Source organism: Fringilla coelebs, assembly GCF_963513975.1.
Source record: "Fringilla coelebs genome assembly, chromosome: Z".
In the NCBI taxonomy this organism is placed as follows: domain Eukaryota; kingdom Metazoa; phylum Chordata; class Aves; order Passeriformes; family Fringillidae; genus Fringilla; species Fringilla coelebs.
Window position 1 is genome coordinate 34376398 of NC_140031.1, and position 22918 is coordinate 34399315.

The following is a 22918-nucleotide window of genomic DNA, read 5'->3' on the forward strand; positions in this document are numbered from 1 at the left end:
ACACAGCCACAGCTTCCTACAGGTGTGTGTTTCATTCCTAATGTCCTAGGGTATCCCTCAAATTGCCAAAAATAATGTCATTATTTTAGTGCAAGTTCTTTTCTAGTTCATGTTCGCTAGGAAATGAAGGAGCTGGGGGAGGCAACCATTTAGAATCAAAGCCTGCTATTACATTAATCAACTGTTCAGAATGTTTATCTGTAAAATAGGAAGTCAGAGCTAATTACCTGTGCTGGAGCTTTTTATCTTCATATCAGAAAATCTGCTCTAAAACCAAGGCTCTATGTGTCAAAGATTTAATCTCAGAAAATCCCATGTCACTTGAAATAAAGCATCTGGTTTTCTAGACAAATACATATCCCTCTAATTGTTGGGAAATAATAAATATGTGAGTAATGTTTCAATAATAAATGTATAAAAGAATACAGACTCCTTTGTAAAATCTGTTTTTAATAAGTTCTTTTTCTCCTTACAGACCTACAGTTTTGCTTTAGCTTTAGGTGCAATAGTACATGGATTGTCAGCTTATGGTCATGGGAAAGCTGAAGACCTGAGTAACAGACTAATGCCAGCCTGGATAAAAATTGTGCTTGCAGAGGTAAAGGAGTTTCTGTGTATATCCTGGGTTTTGTACTTGTTTTATTGGTTTAGGTTTTTTTTTTTTTTTTAATTTTTGCATGGGTGGGGGTAGAGGAGGTGGGGAAGGGATGTTGTGCAGTTTAAAATTAACAGTAGGAACATAATTTTCCTTGCTTCCTGCAAGGAGTGATGTTAGGAAAAGTTAGGACTATCTGAATATGCTGTTTGGTTGATATTTGGAAGCAAGAGGATAATTTTGGGCTGTTTGCTAAAGGGAAAAAATCCCTGTTTCTCTTCAATTTGGATAATTTATGAGAAAGGCTTATCTAAATGAAGTCCTAATTTGGACATGTTCACTAATTTGGAACAGTGCCCAAGGATAAAGTCTAGGTTATTAAGTGAAAATGTCTTGTGAAATCAGGTGCTGCTTGTCAGAACTAGAAAAAAGAAGGGTGATTATAGTGCCTTAGTCATTACAATTATTTCAATTTATCTGGAAAAGTTAGGTGTTTCAAATAAAACTCTAAACTTACATATTAAGGCTGCAGCTAAACGTAATTATCAATAAAGAAACTGGGTTTGAGTTGAATTGCACTGGTATATATTGTGGAATACAGATTGAGCTAGAAAAAAATGAGTTATCAATCCATGATGATTTCAGATTTGGAGGAGTGAGGAGGAAGCTCTATATAAAGCTTTCATTCATCAAGAGAGGGATTAGTATTATCTACCGTGCTGGAGTCTGATCTGAAAAGGCTATTGAGATTGGAGGTGTACTAGTGATAGTAGTCATGGTTTTTAAGTTGGAAGAAACAAGCATTTTGTCCTGCAGTAGTGTTGTGTCATCACATTGGCTCACTGGTCCTGAATTATGCTTCCAGGGTTCTCCAACAATGGAGCGTCTGGCTGCTGTCAGTGGGCTGGTTGCACTGGTGGGCTCTGAAGGAGGCATGATACAGGTCAGAATATGCAAGCAAATGGTACCTTAATCTCATGGAGAAATTTGCCTAGAAGGCAAGATGGGACGCATCCTTCCCATTCCTACAGCAATGGCTGTAAACCAGGACATCACATTTTTGCAATAATTCGTGTTGGGTATGAACCAAGCAACATTGAATTGCAATGCATAAAATGGGAGCTGTTCCATTTTGCCATCATATGCCCATATGCAGTGCTACTGGGTAAAAGTTTTCAGCCATGTAAGCTTTCTCCTTTTCTCTGTCCCACTCCCAGAGAAAAGCATGGGTGCAAATGTAATCTGTTTTCAGAATTTTTTTCTCTGTTTGTTGCTTGTTTTTAATCTTTTACAAAATTAACCTTTTTTTTTTTTCTCTTGCAGCTGAAATCTGAGAGCATTCAGTCCTCACAGTTTCAAAGTAAGCTGAATGAAGTCATCAGAACCCTTACACAGGTAAGAAGGTAGCCTCTGTTTCCTCCTTTGGATAATGCACTAGCATACCTTCACATCTTGCACAAGCAAGACAAGTCTGTTTAAAGAAACTATGTAATGTTTGTATCCAGCTTGAATGAGGCAGTGTAGGGAAATTTGTCTAACTAGTGGTTTATTGTCTCAACAGATAATTAGTTTCTCAGAGCAGATTGGTCTTCAGACAAATGCAGCAAGACTTCTGGGACGTCTTCACATGTCCTGTTTGTCTTCTACCCAGAACAGGGCATCTGGTAAGATGCTTTATTACTGCTTCTTAACAAACATGTTGAAATAGCACATCACTAAAAAGACAGTGAGGGACACATGAGATAATATAAGTTAGACATTGCAGCCCTGTGAAGTGACATGACAGCCTTTGAATCAGAGATCTCATGGTCCTGTGTGCCTTAAAGTTTAGACATTAAGCAGGAATCAGTAATAGGATCCCCCACATCTGCTTTTACTTGCAGTATGAAAGTAAGGTTCTAAATTGTTCTGGTCAAACTTGTATCTTGCTTCTTTATTTTTTTATAGGATAAACTGTAAACAGGTTTTACAGTTGCTATGGCACATGTATTTGACATCTACTCCATGCCTTTTAGAACTGATTATTCTACTATTTGTTTTAGCCCTTCCCACTGTATAAAAAAATCAATACTTAAAAGCTAGTCTGTAACAAGACCAAATAACGTTTTAGAAGTATTTTCCTAGAACTGATCTTCTCTGGTTAGCTGAAATAAAAAACCTCATGTTCTGTGCCCTTTCAGGGTGGCTGATGCATCGCTAACTTTCAGTGTTGTTTCAATATCCCTTGGTAAAGGCCAGATAATTAGTCATTAATGAGGTACCAGTAACAAGCAAAAGCTACTGAAGTTGAAGCTGTTCACTTTGGTGTGAACTAAACTGGGAACCAAAAATACAAAATGAAGATGAACATCACAGAGAAAAGTCTCTCAAAGTTTCTGCTTTTATGTATGCCTGCATGCATGCATGCCTAAGGTTAGATAGATTTGAAATGTCTCTGCTGCATTAAACTTCCTAAAATTTTGTAGCCCTCCCTTTCAAAGCCCAGCTTGCAGTGTCCAATGTATTTTAAGGAAGTTGTTATTCCTGGCTTTTCAGTTGATCTGTGAATTTGTTTTTTCAGATCTGGCACCTCTCACCACCAGAAATGTTTAGCTTGGCTTAAAGGTGAAAAGGCCAATACATCTATCAATCTTGTGGTCTAAATACTCTGAGTCACCTACAGAATTAGTTAGCTCAAACTCATCTCAATTTGGCCTTTAAATTTACCTGGGAGCAGAAGGTTATAATTTTTGCTGATGATGTTTTAGAATATTATCAGTCTTTTTATCTTCACAGTTCCTCCAGATTTCAGCTACTTACCTGTAAACAGCTTTATCAGGGCAGCCATTGACTTTGCTATTGAAAGTGGAAAGAAAGGTAAGGATCAAACTACAGTATTCCTCTGGGAAATTTGTTATGGCTATAAAAGATGACCTTAAACACTTGATATTATTTGCTAAGAGAACTTTTCTAAGTACAAATTTGAACTTTGCTAATGTGAGGTATTATGAATAGAAATTTAATTACACCCAAAAAGATAAGGTAATATTGTATAGCTAGGACTTTAGTTTTCTCTGCCTGATTTTTGACTTGTAAAACCCTTTTCTCTTCCCTCTCTGTTGGTGAGATGATATTTCTTCCATATGAGAATGAAAGTCAAATCAGTGTTAGCCTGTATGCTCAATTAATATTCCATCATCAGACCAACTTTGTGCTGCCCCTTATTTCAGTGATGTTGAATTAAGACTCTTTGTAACAGAGTGGTATTAAACAGATTACTGCTGGGATAGATGCAAAGAAGCCTGAAGAAAGTATGGTCTTACATGAGGATGCCTGGTAAAAGAGAGATGTCTCAGAGTAGTCTTAAGGGGGATAGAGAGGATTGCTTCTACGTGGAGTTAAGTGAGCTCACTGCTGTCCTATGAAGCAAGCTTTGCTTTAAATGGAAGTTAAAATGCCTACATTTTGATTGCAGGAGGACTGAGTTAACTTATGTAGACATAACATGGTATGTAGCAAAGGTCAGCACTTATCTGACTGTTCATTTGGCCTGCATCTACAAGATGAGAAAGGAGAGCAGTTTCAGAAATCTTTGTCTTTCTCCCAGTAAGAAATGCAAAAATACTACCTTAGTAGAGGAGGAATATCTATAATGAACTTGTAAACTGCATTGTAAATTCAAGAACAAGGGACCAGAAAGTTTCTATTATTAGTAACAAAAAACCAGTTTGACAGGACATTAAAAATGTATCCATTCATTATAAATGAAATGGCTAATTCTCAGATGCAAAAGGAAGTAACAGTGATTTTGTAACATTTTTCAGTTCTTTACTACAGCTTGAACTACAGTGTAGTGTTCATATTTTTTTGCTGAGCTGTTCAGCTAAATATGTGTGTATAAAATTTAGACTCTGACTGAATCTTCTGTCCTAGGCCCTGAATCTGTCCCAGCTGAGCTGGTGAAAGTAGCACTTGCACCCATTGCATTAGTTGGAGAAAGCCATCAGTATCCACCTGTAAACTGGGCATCCATTCTTTCTCCTTTGATGAGGCTGGACTTTGGTAAGAGTAGTAGTTTTCTATTAAGACTTTTGTATTTGTCACAAGAGTTCTTTACTAATGCAGCTTTCACAAACTTTGGAGCCCTCTTCAGGGCTTGAAGTTAGTGCAGTGGTTAGTTTTATTACACTTTCAAGACTGACTTTTTAGTGTTTGCAAGTCTGTATTTGTCATCACCATGTGGACACTCTTTTAACTGAAGAAAAACTAAAGAAGGGAGCTGAGAAGTTCCCTAAAATGTTGATTACAGTTACCTGAACATTTAATTTGAGCTATTTATATAAGAGCCCATCATAAAACTCAACTAATTGTTGCCTGTTATCAGTAACTGCTAAGTGCTTGGTCCAATGCCCATGTCATAGCCTGCATGCCACTTTTTCACATATTTGAATTGTTTGGTAGTTCATCTAGCTATCACTAGTTTAAAATACACTTTCTACTGAATTACACAGGGTAATAATTTTCAAAATAATGGAAAAAGATTCCTATACTAAGGTCTGCCATTTATGAAGAGCTGGAACTTGTTAAATGTCTTGAGGGTTTTTTTATTCCTGCTTTTCACTTAGGAGTCTTACTTTCGTAAATCAGGGAATTTTCAGAAGAAACAGTACACCTGTTTTGTGGCTGTTTTAGATTTCAGACAGCATCATAGTCCAGGAATATTTACTCATTTTTCCTTCTGTGAATTAAATATTGACTTTATCTGGCGAGGAGGGTTTTTGGTGTTTTTTTTAGTTTTTGCTTTTCTTAGCATTTCCACATTTTTGTTCCTGAGTGAATTGAAATAACTTGAACAAATGCTGATAATTCTTGCTTAAAAGTACATGAATGTAAAGAGGAGTCTTTTAACATGTATGTGTTAAAAAAATGTATGTGTTATGTTCATGCTCAAATCCTTTAAGATTTTAAGAAAAATAAGTGTTAATGTAATGCTCTAGTAGAACAATAACCCTCATTTATTTTATGAGTTGAGAACAAATTTAAAGGGAAAATATTTCCTTTATAGCTTAGTTTATTTTCTTTATAACTTTGTTTTCTTCTGTTTTAGGTGAGGAGGTAAAACATCTCTGCCTTGAACTGGCTGTGACACAGGCCCAGTCATCTCAAAATGCAGCAATGCTTTTAGGGATGTGGGTGGCACCTCCCCTTATCTACAGTCTCAGTGTACGTATGTCAAAAAACTTGTGGGAGCTCAATACCTCTTTCATATAAAATTCCTCAGTGACAATGTTTAGGCTGTCTCAGGATTACTGGGTTCATAATTCTTCAGAAATACCATTTAGTGAGCATTTATAGTGAGAGAGAGGTTATTCTGGGGCCTTGAAATTCAAGGCAGACTTAAGACGTGCTACACTCACTTTACTGCTTAACACCTATAGTGTTGATAACTTGGAGACATAAAGCATGGCATGTAGGGAGAAAAAGTATCTTTTATTATATCAGCTCAAAGTCTTTTAAAAAAGGTCCACCCTAATCTCTCCAAAAGCTTGCCTACTTTTTCTTGCAAGGCTCTTGATATAGCTAACTAGTAAAAAAAGCTATGTCTTGAAAAGCTTGCCTTAATTTTGTAGATACCCAACAGACTAACCTACAGTATAATCAAATTTGGTCTTATCCTTCATTGCTTCTCTGTTCTTCTGGAATTAAAAAGGTGGGTTCCATGATATGGTATGTAATGAATCCCACAGAATACTTGACTGCACATTTCTGTCACTTTATCCAAATTCAGGAGCAGATTCATGACAATTCTCAGAAAAGTAGTTGCTTGTTTCTGTGATTTCTTCAAGGAATCTTTTTTGTTTTAATTCATTAGTCTTAGATACGAAAACATTTGCTGACAGTTTTAAGGTACACAATTGGTAAGGTACCAGAAAAAGATTTTATTTCTGACTACCACTTTTCCAGCTGCAATGGGAATTCGAGGTCACAAAATAAGGTGAGCCACAGAGAATTTAAGCTCTGCACTTTGTGCAGGTTATTCATTCTTCTTCACTAGCTAGCAACATTCATGGTTTTACGGCTATCATACTTCTGCCATTGACTGTCTAGACAGTCTGTATGCTTTATGTAAGAGTGCAGTGGGCACCATGTAAAAAAATTGCTCTGTCCATATGGAGATGTGATGTCTAAGGTTCATTGAAAGTAAGTTCTTCAGCTTTTTAATGAAAACAGAATATTGACATGTTTGAACTCTTTTTAATTCAAAAAAGGAAAGAAGAAAAGACCTGAGAAATATTTATGACTTTAAGTGCTTTTATAAGTTGTGTTTGAGCCACTCTTTTTATAATTTTATCCAACAATAGTTCAAGGTCAATAAAGAGCTAGAATTTGCAATGGAGCAAAAATTTTTCCTTTTCAGATGAAAACTCAGAAATACCTTTTCACGTCCCTGTCCCTGTGGATGCAACATGTTGCAGAAGACAAACTACAGTCTTTTACAGAAGTGTTTCTGATACAAAAATTTGAAGGGAAGAACCGCACAAAAAGCCCAGAAATTTGCCAGTGTGTTCTACAGGGGCTCATCCAGGCAATGAAACTTCCCAACCCTGCCCAGTTTTGCTGGAGCTTTTTGTGTCAGGCTGTGGAGAAAATATATGAGCTTCTTCCAAATGAGGTTCAGGTAAGGAGTATGTACGAGGTGTATGAACGCTGTAGCTAGGTATTTTTTTAATGATGGTAAGTCCCATCTTTTTGCACTGATGTATCAGATTCAAAACATGAATTAGATGTACAATTTTTAATTATATTAGTTAAAATAGCAGCCTAATTCAAATTTAACTTACTTTTGGTTATTTTAGAATATGATATTGTGAAACCAGTCTAACGTGCACTCCTCCCTCATAAACGATTCAGTAATAGAAAATTATAGTGTTAGTACTGAAATAAATTTTAATGAAAGAGAAGTGAACAATAAGAAGTCTTTCTTTTTCCCACAGAGAATTCAGTTTTTCACAGTAATTTAAAGAAACTATTTAGTTACAGAAAATACTTCCAAAGAATGGCACTTTGCTATTAAAAATTAAATAAATTCTTTAAAAGTATTCAAATGCCATTGTTCTTGTACATTGATGTACACCAAATTCCTCACCGAATACAGAATTTCTAAAATAGATAAGGCTAGAAGATAGATTAATTATTCATTATTATCATTAACAAGTTCCTAAACTTACCAATTTTGATGATAAAGAAAGGCAGAAATAGACATTTAGACATGCATTTATTTTTCTGTTTGCAGAGAGGTGAACTGGAGATGTATATCGATGTAGCAAGATGTATTTCAGAAATGTCTGATTCAGAGATCAATCGCATTGTCCAGATCTCCAAGGTAATTACATTTGAATTATGCTCTTTCATCACTAGATCATGAGAAACAAGCAACCTTGTCATTTTTATTGTCACCAGACTATTTTAGCTCACTGGGAGCATTTAATTGTTTTACTTGGCATGTAGGTAAGGGTGTTCTGGATTTAATCTGCAGGCAGTAGAGAGTAGCAGAAGTGGTAAGAATCCATATCCCAAACTTTCTCAAAGCGACTGAAATACTCAAGATTTCACCTGGCAGGTTTGAACCAGAGAGTCTTAACTAACTTGGTGAGGTAGGGGTTGGCCTCTTCTCTCAGGCAACCAGTCCCAGACAGGATGAGAAGATGCAAAGCTGCACTCCTCTCTCTCCTAAGCTGCACCAGGAGAGATTTAGGCTGCACATTAGGAAAAATTTCTTCACAGAAAGTGTGATTAGACCTCTAGAATGGGAATGTCACACCAGGGAGATGGTGGAGATACTGTCCCTAGAGGTGTTAAAGGAAAGACCGGGTGTGACACTCAGTGCCAAGGTCTAGTTGACATGATATTGTTGAATAATATGTTAGACTTGATAATCTCATTGGTCTTTTCCAACCCAACTCATTCTGTGATTCTGGGAATTACTTCTGTTAGCAGAACAGGAACAGTGTGAACCAGAGTGGTGGTGTATCTTCTAAACCTCAGACCAATGATGCAAACAGCAGACCACAGTCCTCTTTGGTTAATATACCAACCTGCTTGAAACTGGACTGTAAATGCATCCTGGTGACTAGCTGTCCTTGAACTGGTGGATCTGTGCTTCTGTTAAAAATGTGAAATAATTGACTGAAAAACCTTTCATTCTTGACTTCATGTTCTATATTTACATTCACACTCAGAATGCTTCCTGGTGGACTGAGGATGATAATGGAATAAAAAAAGCTTTTATCTTGTAGCTCACCAGTGGAATCAATTAGCAGTGGAATTCTTAGCAGCTGAAATGCTAAGGAAGTGACCTGTGTGGAAGAACTTGATGTTTTCAGATCAAGCTTTTAAAAACAAACATCTGTGACTTAAAGCCCCCTGTTCTGTTTGCCATGAAATTCACTAGAGTGTCAAGCATTCAAATAGGCTGTGGAAGCTGAACTGTCATTTCCTTCTATTTTTCACTTCTTATTTCACACTGGAAAACATCATTTAAGCAAACCTCTTTTTGTCACTACAGCGTATCTGTCTTGCAAGAAGACTTGAGTGTCCAGAACTGTTAAGCTGGTTCATTCCATTTCAAAGGGGAATATAAAATTTAAAGCAGTATGAAAACAAGCTGTACTGAGTTACACTTTGCTGGCCTATTTTGAACAGTGTAAAGTTCAAGTAGCATGTACAGTCTTCTATGTAATAATATGTCTTGAGGAAAATGAAGCCTACTAGTTATTCAAAGAGTTTCTTACTATTTTTTATAAAGAGAAATGCAGAATTTACTGTTCACACAAGAAATGTATCTTTCAATTTAACATTTTTTTAATTGCATTTGCAGGACAATATAGAGAAGGCCTCGTTCATAAAAATATATTTAGTTTCTCAAGGCAGATTGTCTCTGACGAACTTGAGTGCCGTGATTGATATTGTGGCAGAATATCACCAGAAGGAAAATATTTTATGGATGTTCTTGCATAGTTTCTATCATGCTCGCATTGTGAGACATGAAAATACAGGTAAGATTAGGCTTAAAGAAAAACCAGCAATGCAGTCAACAGATATTTATGAAACTACACTGATTCCTGTAAAATAATTTTAAGATGGTTTAACCAAAGTGTTACCAAATTTTTCCATATTAGAAACTACTGTCTTCAGAATTCTTTTATAATACAAGTACTTATATCAGACTTTGCTTTTATGTTTTTCTCCAGTTACTTCTTTTTCTGTGGTTCAGCTACAAGTCATTTGTCTCATCAGTGTGGCTTACAGACCAGAGTTTTAACTAGATCTGTGTCTCCCACTCTTTTTAGGATAGTGTTACAGATGTACCTAGTCCAGTAGAGACCTCTTAATACTGCAACTCTGCTAACCTTCTGACCTAAAATCTGACTTACTGGTATGTGACACAGAAGGTGGGGGGATGTTCCCATGAGACTGGTTGAACTAGGGACATAACTTTCTTTCCTGAACTCCTTGCACTGATTTAACACAGGAAATAAATTTCCCTTTTTTCCTCTTCATAACTATACCAGATAGTCATCTGGTGGGTTAATGATTTAGGCTAACTCAGCTATGGGTCTAACAAAGTATCGGGGCTGATGCAAAAGAAGTAGGAGAATCACACAGAAAGAGAAAGAAAAAGAAACAATAACAGAAAGATACAAGAATGAGGTCTCATTTTCATGGCAGAAAGGTTTTTGTCTGCCTGTGTTCACTGAACAACTTCAAAGCATTATATTGCCAGATGCCTTAGCTGCCAGCTGTGTTTGAAGAACTTCAAAGAGAGTGAGCTTTAATTGAGTGAAGTGAGGGTTCTTTGGGTGAAAGAGGAGAGAGCATGAAAGGGGGCACTTGTAAAGATTACATGGATGCAGTAATGTATGATGTAATGTGGTCTTGGTGGTGAGCTTCTAGGAGGTAGAACACATTATGGATAGCAGAATCTGAATCAATGAAATGTCTTCCATCCTTGAGATGAATTGATGGCTGATTTTATTTGCATGCTTTGACCATATTTTACTGAGCCTTTCAACACTGTAGGACCATTTTCACAGTAATCTGTGCATTGAGGGAGGCTTTAGGATTCTGTAGCAGTCATATGTCCAGACCTGGTTAGTGGATTCTGCAAGCTGTCCTTATTCATTATGTGAAATAATTTTTTTTGTTTTGGTTTGGTTTTTGTTTAGTTGTTTTTGGTTTGGTTTGGTTTTGTTTTGGGTTTGATTTTTTTTTTTGTTTTGTATGTGTGTGTGCATGTGTTCAGTGTGTCGCCTGCATTATAAGCAATATTTCTGTACTGTTAAGGGCCTGTATGTTTTCTGTCAGTGGCAGAATTAATCAAATGTGATAGTGGTGTTGGTGATCTTTGTTCTTCTACAGGTGGTATTTTCCTGCTACAGTGATTTTCTGTGCTTGCTTTTTAACGAAAAGCCGTGTTTGACATGAGTCAGTATTCTTATTCTTTTTCTAGGAGTTCTGAAAAGAATGGATTGGCTGTTAGACCTGATGGGCTACATCAGAAATGAAGCGTACAAGTCAACACGCTCACAAAATGTTGATCTGAAAGAGGTAATGGCTGTGAAAATTATTTGGAGCAAGGACAGAAGGAGGTTCTGATCTATTTCACATTTTTCCTCAGTAATAAGAATTATTCCCCATGCTTTTGTATCTTAGAAGATTGTGATCTCACCACCACAGAGAAGATATTCAAATTTTTTGTGAATAAATGTGTATTAAAACTCTTATGTTAAAATAATATTTACATTTAAGTTATGGTAGAACCTTAAGGCAACTAAAGGAAATAATTTCTTAAAATTTACTGTATTTAGAACAATTGAAGGAAAATTTTGAATTCACTAGTAGAACTGTCTAGGCAGGTCAGAACTGTGTAGTTTCTGGTCCTGAGAGGGCTTGGACAGTTTTAGAGAAGTAATGTTGTTCACCAATTTTAGATCTTCCATTTGAGGACATAAAATAAGCTGCTGCTTAGATCAGAAGGGCATTAATTACATTGCTGCAATATTTCCCAACCATTTATAGCACCACAAGGGTGACCATCTCTGATTTCCCTCAACAGTCAGTTTGCTGTGAAAAAGTTATTTCCCCATTTTAAATGAGTTGTGGATCATCTTTAATCTAAAAGATTATTTTACAAGAGTGTGATTTTACTTTTTTTTATATAGACATGTTAGTTTGAATTTATAAAGATGCTTATGCTCTTCAAAGCATAGAAGAGCATAAGCAATAGAAAGATATTAAGAACTTCTTAGTTCTTGCATTTTGAATTTTACTAGAATTTTTTGATGATTGTTTTTAAGAGCAAGTCATCATCTGGATTTTGGTCTTGGGTTTCTTTGGTTGGTTTCTTTTTTGGATGAGTTTTTTTTTTTGTTGTTTGTTGTTGGGTTTTTTTGGTGAGGTTTTTATTTTTTTTTTTCTCCTTCTATATTATTCATTTAATGAAGTGCATTTTTGCCTTTTCCCTGTTTAGTGCATAGATTTCCTTGTGTGGCTGTTTGCAGCTTCTGTTTTGGCCTGGGCTGACCATGGTGCACCATTACTGCTTGGCCTCAGTGCTGACTGGTCACTGTGGAAACACCACATGGTATCACCAGAATTATATGAGGAACACATTGGCGAGCACCCCACTGACAAGTTTGCTGTGCAAGAGACTCTCACTCTCCTTCCAAGTAGCCTTTCCCTTTTGCTGGCTAAAGAACCATGGAAAGAACAAACGCAGAAGGTAAAATTGCATGTAGTGCAATTTGAGTAGCATCTTACTTTACATGAGAAAGCACCCCATTTTTGGTAGTCACCTTGGATCTTAGATAGAGCAGTTATTTCCTCTATATCTTATTGCATCTCAATTGTAATCTCACTTTATTTTTAACCAGAAAATAGTTTCTTCAGTAAAATTTGAGAGTTGCAAAAAAAATATAAAAATCCAAAGCTGGGAGTCAAACTTTTAAGAAAATGCAGCCAGGAGAAAAGAATTAGGAGCTGCTGGTAGCAAGTCAGTGTTTTAAACACTGAAAGAAGGATCCTCTGCAGCTGGACACACCAAACTGTAAATTCAGAGCAACTGAAGATCTTCACAGTTTGCAGTTTGTGTCATTTATTTTGAAGTGCGAGTTGAAAATTGTCCCTAATTTGGCAAACCTTCTGTGCAATGTGTGTAGTTGCTTCTATGTGGAAGTACTGTTATTGATCTACAGATTAATAGTTAGCTCTTTTGTGCAAACTGGAATCTGTTGAGAACTACTTTCTCTGAGCAGGCTTCTGTGCTCAGAGTAACCCTTGAAGTCAGAATATCAGAGGAATGCAGGGGTGAGCTGTTAGTATGCAAGTGCCTAATTAGGTTTTAAGGAAGAATGTGAGGCCTTGCCCTGAAAATCATCCTTATGATTTTAAATACCATATTGTCATCCATACGCCCTCCACTGCCAGAAAAAAATAACAAAAAATGAGAGAGGTCAAAAGAGGAACAAAGGCAATAAGAGTTCTGAAGTAAAACATTTGGACAAGGGACTGATAAGAAAGAATTATACTATTAGGTTAAAGGTATGAACAGGCAAGATGGAGGGAAGCTGTTTAACATGCCTTCTTCTTACAAAGAATTATTGCTGCCGTAATGAGAAGGAACAAAGGGAGTTTCAGATCCAGCTATGGGAAGAATTGCGTTGACAGGGAGATGTACTCTAGGGTGTTTTGTTTGCTTTGGGCAGAAGCTTCACCGGCCACTGCCTCTGATTAGATAACTGAATTTAGCAGAAATCAGGTGTTGTCAAACTGAAAATAATTCATTGCGTTCTGATACAGGGCCTCTTTTAATTCAGATTTTTTTTCATATTTCTATCTTCAGTTTATTGACTGGCTGATCAATATGATGGAATGTCCTAAGGAAGCATTATCAAAATCTACTATGGACCTGCTGAAAGGTAATATATTTTTAATTGGGTCCTCATTTTTCCATAACAATCAGTACAGATCAAAATGCAATTCTTATAAGGAGTGAGATTTTGTCTTTGAGGTAATTATCACAGGTAAATTGACATTCTTGTCTGTAACACTTTACAAATGCTGTTTCATCTTCTGATGCTTAGCACTTAGGGTCTAAAGGACCTAGAGATACATCTAGTACACAAGCTTATTTCATTGATAGATTTTTCTGTTGTTTTTGAAGTTACCCTAAAAATATGAGGCAGCATACTCTTGGGAAATCCTCCAGTACTAGAACACAAATCACATGACTTATATACAAGAAAAGACTACACTGTGTGGAAGGGGTAGGAGGTGAACTAGGACAGCCTAGTAAAGGGGTCTGAGAAAAAAGGAAAGAGAAATGAGAGTTGATGAAAAGATGCATGAAAAGAAAGATGGAAAGTAGACAATATGTTGAATTATGGTAGGAGTTGTAGCCCTAGCATGCATCCTGTTGCTTACTTACATATGTAGGATCTGTGCAAGTCTTTTTAAGAGGACACCACAAGTATTCTCAAGTGAAGTAAGTGCACTTGTGCTTCTTTCCATGAGCACAATGCACTTCCTTTGGACCATCTGATTTGTTGGACCTAAACAAGGCTTCTTGAAGTCCATTTTATAAGTTATTTGCATTAATAGGATACCCTTGCTTTGATGTCTGCAGTTTTAGTCACTCTCTGATAAATTCCCCCGTAATGTCCGCTAATCTCCACCAGAAGCAATGCTAATAAGGGCTGTTGGAGAACCTCCTCTGTATATTAAGAGTTCTGATATTCACCATATGTTGTCAGTATGCCCTGATAGAGATAAGTCACTGTTCCCCCTGAGCTTCCCATTGATTTTTTCTTTTTACATACTAGAACATGAAACTTCAATCTGAATAACTAGACTGTGATTAGGTTGGTTACTAGATTTTGTCTAAGCACATGCTTCTTTCGAACTGAATGAAATCAGTAAGTTGCATTTCCAATCAGTGAATCAAGCAGAGGACTTAAGACTTTGTGCTTCTGTTGTTCCCAGTGCCTCCTATGTCCTGGCTTGCATCATTGCTCATTGAATTTGAGCTTTCTGCAATATTGGTTGATCTATGTGCCTAAGTGATAGACTAATTAGAAGATTATGTGATATGATTTCAGTAGGAGATGTGCCACAAAGCAAAGGAAGGGCCTAGTACGTCACCACAAGTGAAAGAATTATGAAGAGAGTCGATAAAAGGAGAACTAAACCTATACCTGTGCTAGTAAAATTACTAGGAAGAATACTCTCACATATTTTCCTTTGGACTGCACAACTTAATGTAATTTGTCCTTGTCTTCACAGTTACACTTCTGGCCTTGAGGTCTCTTGCAGAGTTCAAGAAGAAAGCAGTATGGACTAAAGCTTATGGGTGGTAGCTGCGCACTGTACCTTATCCAATGAAGAAAATTGTCCATACTTGAAAACATAATATTATTACTCAGGCATCAAGAAGCTGTATTTCAAAGACATTTCCTATCACAAGATTTTTTATTGGGTTTGGGGTTTTTTTTACCCATTTGCTTCATCACAAAAATTCCTATGAAAAGCAATATTTTGTCTTTAAGTGATGTATTATTGTTTTGCAAATGGGCTGAATCTAAATGAAAAATACCCATTCAGTTTCAATTGAATTGTTTCAGTGGCATCTGGGAATCTCAAAAGCTGGAGTGAATATTCCTTTAATTTGTGGAAGCTTTGAAGGAATGGCTGAAAATAAAACAAACTACTAAAATTTGATGGATATAGCGTATTTATTAAAGTATGTTTTAGTGTAATAGACTTGAAATTAGCATTATTTTTGAACTGATCATTTTTCCTTTAGTAATAACACAATGTTCTTGTGCAGTAATGACAACACATTATGACTATATAGTGTGAGCAGGGTTTCTGAAGAGGGGTGGTATGCATGTCAAGTTTGCAATGGCTTTATAAAGATTGCTGAAATGAGTCAAAAATCCTGATGACTGTTGTATCTGCAGCTCCAGGACAGTTGCTGTTTTCTTTCCACTTGTAACTGTTCTTGTCTCCTTGACACTCTGCACATAATGAGAGTTTTTTCTCGGTCTCTAGGGGAAAGGGTCAATATAGCAACTCTTTTCCACATTTATTATCTTAAATAGATTAGCCCTTGCTGTTTTCCTTATTTGCTACTTTTTTCTTTATGAAGGAATAGAGAGTCTTTCACTTTGCAATCTTGCCAAGACAGGTATTAAAAGAAATTTTATATTTAGCAATCCTCCTTGCTGAAGTAGACAAAAATTAACTGAATATAATTGAGCACTGTTCCCTGGTGTCTTTCAAAACAGTACTTGTAAGAGCATTGTTGATTTTTGATCAGGAAATTATATTTCCATACACCTAGAAGACACACCTCACTGGAGGAATTATCTTATTTTCAGGACTGATAACATTTCCTCTGTTCAAGAAATTCTCCTCTGACTTCTTGGTCGCTTGGTCTGTTTGCCCTGGAGAAGGAGACAGAGGGGAGCCCTCACTGCAGTTACAGCTTCCTCATGAGGGGCAGAGGTGGGGCAGGCACTGAGCTCTTCTCTGTGGTGACAGTGACAAAACCAAAGGGAATGGCCTGGAGTTCTATCAGGGGAGGTTTATGTTGGATGTTGGCTGTTAGATAAAGGTTTTTGTCCCAGAGGGTGATTGGGCACTGGAACAGCTTCCCAGGGAAGTCACACCAAGCCTGACAGAATTCAAGAAGCATTTGGACAGTGCTGTCAGGCACATGGTGTGATTCTTGGGGATGACCTCTGCAGGTCCAGGAGGTGGACTTTGATGATTCTTATGGCCCCCTTCCAAATCTGTGATTCCATTACTCTTTCTAGGATTTTCTCATCCAACAGGTACTGTGTGAGGGCTGAGCATTTCTTCACTGATTGGGTGTGTGAAGGATTAATGTACTTGTTTGCCTTTCCAAAATAGTAGATAATTAGTGGTAGTTTTCTGCTGCATATGCAGCTCCATACTGAGAAAACGGTCTAAAGGTGAATGTGCAGAAGGACTCACTGAAAGTCCTTGTCAATGAGTGTCCAATTCAGTTCATGACTTTCCATTTGTGTGCACTTCTAAGTAATCTCTAACAAAGCCAAATATGTCACATGTTAATGGTTCCATCTCTAATGTACTGTTTCAAATTAATTTACACCTTTAATCATCTCAGTTTGCATGTTGATTAGCGTTTTAATTCAGATGAAATTTTGTCTTTTTTAAAGGAAATTGCTCTGTGTTGTCTACTTGCTGTGTTTCAGTTTGCATAGAGCAGCAATATGTAAACATCTAAATTAACTAAATTCCTACTGATGTGTAGTAGAACATGGAAGCCAAGGGATGGCATAGCATGTCCTGAGGGTGGCAATGTTAACAGAGCTGCAGAAAGCACTGAGAGTTTAAGAGAGTATTTGAAATGTTTGAACACCAATGCACACGATACAAGAAATAAACAGGATGAACTGGAAGCATTTGTCAGCTCCCAAAACTATGAGATTGGGATTAGTGAGACTTGGTAGAATGAGTTCCATGATGGAGTGCTGGCATGCAGAGCTATAGGCTGCAGGGCTATAGGAGGGATAGGCAAGGCCGGCAAGGCAAAGGAGTTGCATTGGAAGGCACAGTTTTCACTGTCATTCCTTGCAGTTAGGAAAAATGTGGTTGAAAGCCCCTGAGTGAAAATTAGGGAGATGGAAAACAAAGATGTCACTGTAGGTGTCTACTGCTGTTCACTCAGTCACAATGCTAGCAGTGACTATTTAATCTATGAGCAATGAGGAGAAATCTCTGGACCACTAGCCCTTGTTCTTATGGAAAATTTTAGTTTCCTGGACATCAACTGAAAATGCCAGACAACTGTGACAAGGAAGTCTCAAAAATTCCAGAAGTGTGTTGAAGATAATTTCTTGACACAAGTATTCATTGAGACAACTAGCAAACACGTCCCCTCAACTGTGCCCCTGCCCCTCCCCATCCCCAACTTGCTGTTTGTGAGTAGAGAAGGAGAAGATGGGATTTTTAGATAGCTGTTTTGGCCACAGTAATCATGAGTTTAAATGATGATTTTAAATTTTTTGGTGTAAATGAGAAACAAGTCATCAGAGTTGCTATCCTAGATTTCAGAATAGCAAGCCTTAAACTGCTCAGGAAGCTAGTTAGCAGTGTCCTCTGGGAATCTGATTTTAAGGGCTTAGAGATCCATGAGCGCTGGTCCATTTTTAAGAGCAAACTTTTGGAAGCACAGGAGTAAGCAAATCACGCTATGCCAAAAGTCAAGCAAGAAGGGCAGAAGAGCAGCTTGGCTGAACAGGGAGCTCCTCTTGGAACTCACAAAGAAAAGAATGATCTCTGTAAGAGACATCAGGCCTCACAGGATGATTACAGAGCTGTGGTTCCCATGTGCAGGGAGAAAACACAAAAGTCCAAAGTTAGAGTTGAAACTGGCCAGCGTTGGGTCAGATTAAAAAAAAAGTAATTCTGAGTATGTTTAGAGCAAGAGGAGATCTAAGGAAAATATTTAACCAATTCTTGATGAAGATAGTCAACCTGAAAAAAGGATGAGGAAAAGGCAGAGGCATTTATAATGCTTTTGCATCAGTCATTAATAACATTGATACACGTTGGTCTGGCCTGTCCTCTCAGTTAGAGAACATACAGCAGCGGTGACTTTCCATTTCTGGACACTGAAACTGTAAATGAGCAGTCATATCAGTTTCATCTTTCTAAGTCTGTGGGGCCTGATGGGATTCATCCCAGAGAACTGGAGGAACTATCTCTTGGGAGTCTGGGGAGATTCCTGCTGACCAGAAGCTGGCCAGCATTAATCCAGTTTACCAGAAGGGCATGAGGAAAGACACAGAAATGCAGGCCTGTTAACTTCATTACCAGGGAAAAGTTACCAAGATCATACTGGATACTATTGAAAGGCATTTAAAGAACAGTACAATCATCAAGCACGGTCAACATGAGTTCATGAAGGGAAAGCCCTGAGTAACTCATCTGATATACCCTTCTATGATACAGCCATCCACTTAGTGCAGCTTTGATACTACCCTTACAACATCAGTCTGAACAAGCTGTTCAACAGTGAGATGAGTGGGTTCATGCACTGGTTAAAGAACTGGCAGAAGGGTGGAGTTCAAAGAGTTGTAGTGCAGGGAGCTGACAAACAGTCATCTGCAGTGTTCCTCAGGTTTCAAATCTAGGGCCAGTTTAGTTGAATGTATTTATCCACGATTAGGAGGCGGGAGTTGAATGCACAACTACGTTTGCTGATAATACTAAACTTGAAAGTTGCTGCAGACTCTTGAGGGACAAGAGACCTTAAAGAAAGATGTGGATCGTTGAGGATTTGTCCATGATTAATGGCATGAAATTTACAAGTTAAAGCGGTGAATTCTTCTTCTGGTACAGCGGTACAAGGTGTCAGGTTCCTGATACAAGTCTAAATGGGTAGAGGAGTCACTGGAGAGTCCTGTATAAAGAGATTTGAGGGTGCTGGGATCTCAAGATACAAAGATTTAAGTTCAGAGAATCACAGAATTATTGGAGTGGGAAGGATCCTCTGGAGGGCAACACACTTCTCCTCATTGGCTCCTCCACCACTTGCATTAATAAGTTATGTTCCAGTATCTGCAGGAACTTCCTGGACTATGTGCCGAGCCATGTTGTGCCTCCAACAATTATCAGGGTTGTTGAATTCTCAGAGGATCATAGCCCATGATCTCAAAGCTACTTCCAGTAGCCCCTAGAAAGCCTCATCAACTTCCTTGTCCAAGTCAGGTGGGCTGTAGTAAACCCCCACAACACTGTCACCCATTTTAGTCTGTCCCTTAATTTTTCCCCATAAGCTCTCAACTCCTTGTCTGTCCCTGGGCAGAACTTGATGCTCTTTCACATAAAGACCAACTCCACCACCTCACCTCGCTGACCTGTCCTTTCTAAAAAGTACACAGGAATCCATGACAACATTCCAGTGGTGAGCTATCCCACCATGTCTCCGAAATTACAGTGAGAGCATTTCTTCTTTTTTATTCCCTGTGCTCTGTGCATTTCTGTACAGGCACTTCAGGGAGGCAGTCAAGCATCCAGGTTCCCTAGGAGGAGTGTAAGAGGATTCCCCATAGCCATACACACCCTTGATGTGGTTAGCCCTAAAAATCTCAACCTGAGGCAGCCAAGCTTGCCCTGGCTGGCATGGCCCACTCCCCAGAAGGAATCAATGGCATGAGAATTGCCACTTTGGACCCCAGCCAAGTCGTTCAGTTTAAAGCCCTTCTCACCAAATTGGGCAGTCTGCTGCCAGAGCTTCTCATGCCCTTTTTAGACAGGTGGATCCCATTCCTCCCTAACAGGCTACAATCACTGAAGTACAACTCATTGTCATAAAAGCCATTTTCTCAAACATCTTTTTGCCTGCCCAGTTCTGAGCTTTTCCAGAAACTTAGGTGAGGCATCGGAGCTGAAGTTACAGTGGTCTTTTGTGATCACACATGGAAGGCTGACTGCCTCAATCTCCCAACTGCCTGCCCCAAGTTATCTCTGTACGAGAAGGAGGTGGGGAAGTCTTCTCCCATGAGCTCCATGCCTTTTTCATGCAGTTTACACTTGGGGGACCTCTCCATAGTGAATTTTAAAGAATCGTTTTCCTATTCCAGCCTTTTACCTAGCTGTAAGACTCAAAATGTAACATTTTTTTAACATAAAACAATAAACATGGCTTTATCTGTGGCAGGTTTGACCTCAGCTGTCTTCCAGATGTCCATTCAGCCCCATCTCCTCAACAGGGAGGGACATTCAACTCCCTCCTCCTCCTTCTCCTCAACAGGACAGGGAGAAAATAGGATGAAAAAGTTCATGGGACAAGATAAAGACAGAGTGACCATTTACTATTCACTGTCACAAAAACAGATTCAACTTGTGGAAGAAAAATTTATTGCCAATTAAAAATAGAGTCGGATGGAAAGAAAAAATTAGACTTGCCTCCCCCTATGCCACCCTTCTTCCTAGGTTCACTTTACTCCTTCATTCCTGCATTTTCTACCGCCTCCCTCCCCAAGCAGTATAAGGTGGGTGTGGGGATTGCACTTAGGTAGTAAACCTTAATCTCTGCTGCTTGTTTGTCTTCTCATTGTTGCTGTGATCCAGCATGGAGGTCCCTCCCATGGGGCACAGTCCTTCATGGTTTCTTCTCACAAGCTGCAGCTCTTCAAGCACTCATCTAGCATAAGTCCTTTCCATGGGGTACAGTCCATTAGGAAAAGGCTACCTCAGTAGGTGTCCCTAATGGGCCACAGTTCCTGCTGCTTGTGTGGGCTCTCCATGGGCTGCAGCTTCCCTCAGGGCACAACCGCCTGCTCCAGCCTGGGCTCCTCCAAAGGCTGCCGTGGGGATATCCTGCCTGGTGTGTTTCTCCATGGGTTGCAGAGGGACAACCTGGTCCACCATGGTCGTCCTCATGACTCAGAGGAATCTGCTGCAGTGCCTAGAGTAGCTCTTTCTCTCCTTCTCCACTGACCTTGGTGTCAATGTACAGAGCTGTTTCTTCTCCCTCTTCTTTCTCGCAGCTGCTATGTAACATTTCTTATATTTTCTTAAGTTTTCAGAGAGATGCCATGCCATCATCTTTGCTGTTTGGCAGAGCAGTGTTCTGCAGTGCTCCAAAATACACTTTGGAACTGGCTGGAACCAGCTGTTTCTGGCATGTTGGATTGAATTTCCAAGAAAAAAAAATGTTCACGTTTCAACTTGAGCAAGCTATATAGTGGTTTAATGTGGACTTACTCTGGCTGTCTTCAAAACTGTCATCTTATTCAGCTGCTCTGTATGTTTCTTAACACTGTTCACACTTGAATCAGCTTGGGTCAGACAGAAGCCCAAAGCACTCCCGTTTCTCCAAGTTGCAAATTTCTGTTTGCACTGGTTTGAAAAAAACTAATCCAGGGCTGACACTATACTATTCTAAGTGTGATCTTGTTCCTTATGGTCTGTAAATACTGGGTGGTCAAAATAGTCTGCAAGCATTGTCTGCCATATGTATTAAATAAATTACAGTAGGTGACCTTTCATAACAACTTAATTTAGCTTCACTGTTTCCTTATATAACCTCTTAGGCTGCATGGTTTGAAAAGTTATACAGGCAAAGCCTCTTCATATTTTAACAGTATTTAGTTTCCCTTTAAATATTACCTTCTCTCCTAGTCCTGCTATCTAGGCTCCCTTCCCACAGTTTTCAGTCAGCTAAAAAAAACCAAAATAGCCTCACTTTTCTCCCCCCCATGCTTGAATTGAAATGTAGGTGATAATCAGTAGAGGTGAAACATCAGAAAAGCTCCTGCCAGCCTCTAAGGAATTATTTGGCTATTCTTCCCTGTATAATCCACTGAGTTGCTGTGTATATTCCTCATTGCCAACATTTGAAAAGTCTGTGTTTTAGTTGCATTCTCACAGTTTATCCTAGAGAAGTATGAGGAGCAATACAATTGAGTAAAATGTATTTTGCACATGGCTTTTGACAGTTCCCTTTTAGGAACAACATATTATTTGACCTGACTACATCACACTTCTTTTGCACATATCGGTTTGCTGTTCAGCATGGAAGAAAATCATTGTGGGGGAAGAGAGTGGCATGCCAAACACATGATTACAAGTGTTTATTTCTGACCCTTAAACATCCCCTTGAATATATAGTAGACGAGTACCTTAACACTTGCCTTTCTGATTTAGCTGCATTTTCTGGAACCGTCTTTTGACAACTGAAGGGTGGTGCCAGAATGTGAAGGATCCTTAGACAATGCCCGGGTTAATCAGCGTGTTAATCAACATGTTAGTCTCTAGGTTGCAAAGGTTCTGACTTCTGCTCCTTGAGATATTCCAGTTCCAGCCAATTTAGCATTCACAGGTGAGGTACATACACGTTGGCCTAGTATAAAGTAATCTTACAGATTAAATGATATTGTCATTACAGAATATCTGTAGCTATAGATAAGAACTAACACTGAAATAAAGGTATGGCTGTGAGTTGTGGCACACTTCAATTTTTTCAGAATTCTGTAACATATATTAGAAAAAAACCCATTAATTTAAAAAACTATGGCCATTTGAAGTCAAAACATTCAAAAGTTTTCAAAAGCTGCTGTATTTTTGAGGTGCATTCAAGTGATCTGCCTTTTCTGAAAATTCTACACAGCCAGATAATGTTCATGCAAAGAGGAGTTTTGGATTGAGAAATCTTTCCAGTTTGTTTTTAACTTTGATGTGCAGCAATCCCCTAGAAATGTATTTTGTCCTTCCAAACAAAATATCAAC

At 38.4% G+C, this 22918-nt stretch overlaps 1 protein-coding gene across 3 annotated transcripts in view; it reads left to right on the forward strand.

The window, feature by feature from the left end:
• Positions 1–15331, forward strand: part of FOCAD (focadhesin) — a 92481-nt gene extending 77150 nt beyond the window's left edge. For all 3 annotated transcript variants that reach the window (XM_084225894.1, XM_084225893.1, XM_084225895.1), the window contains 14 exons: positions 476–598; positions 1461–1538; positions 1919–1990; positions 2157–2259; positions 3371–3451; positions 4508–4636; positions 5682–5797; positions 6993–7253; positions 7869–7958; positions 9453–9630; positions 11085–11182; positions 12105–12356; positions 13476–13551; positions 14915–15331. In XM_084225894.1, the coding sequence (XP_084082020.1) occupies positions 476–598; positions 1461–1538; positions 1919–1990; positions 2157–2259; positions 3371–3451; positions 4508–4636; positions 5682–5797; positions 6993–7253; positions 7869–7958; positions 9453–9630; positions 11085–11182; positions 12105–12356; positions 13476–13551; positions 14915–14988 (1731 nt within the window). In that variant the 3' untranslated portion in view covers positions 14989–15331. The remainder of the gene's footprint in view (positions 1–475; positions 599–1460; positions 1539–1918; positions 1991–2156; positions 2260–3370; positions 3452–4507; positions 4637–5681; positions 5798–6992; positions 7254–7868; positions 7959–9452; positions 9631–11084; positions 11183–12104; positions 12357–13475; positions 13552–14914) is intronic.
• Positions 15332–22918: the final 7587 nt, after the last annotated feature.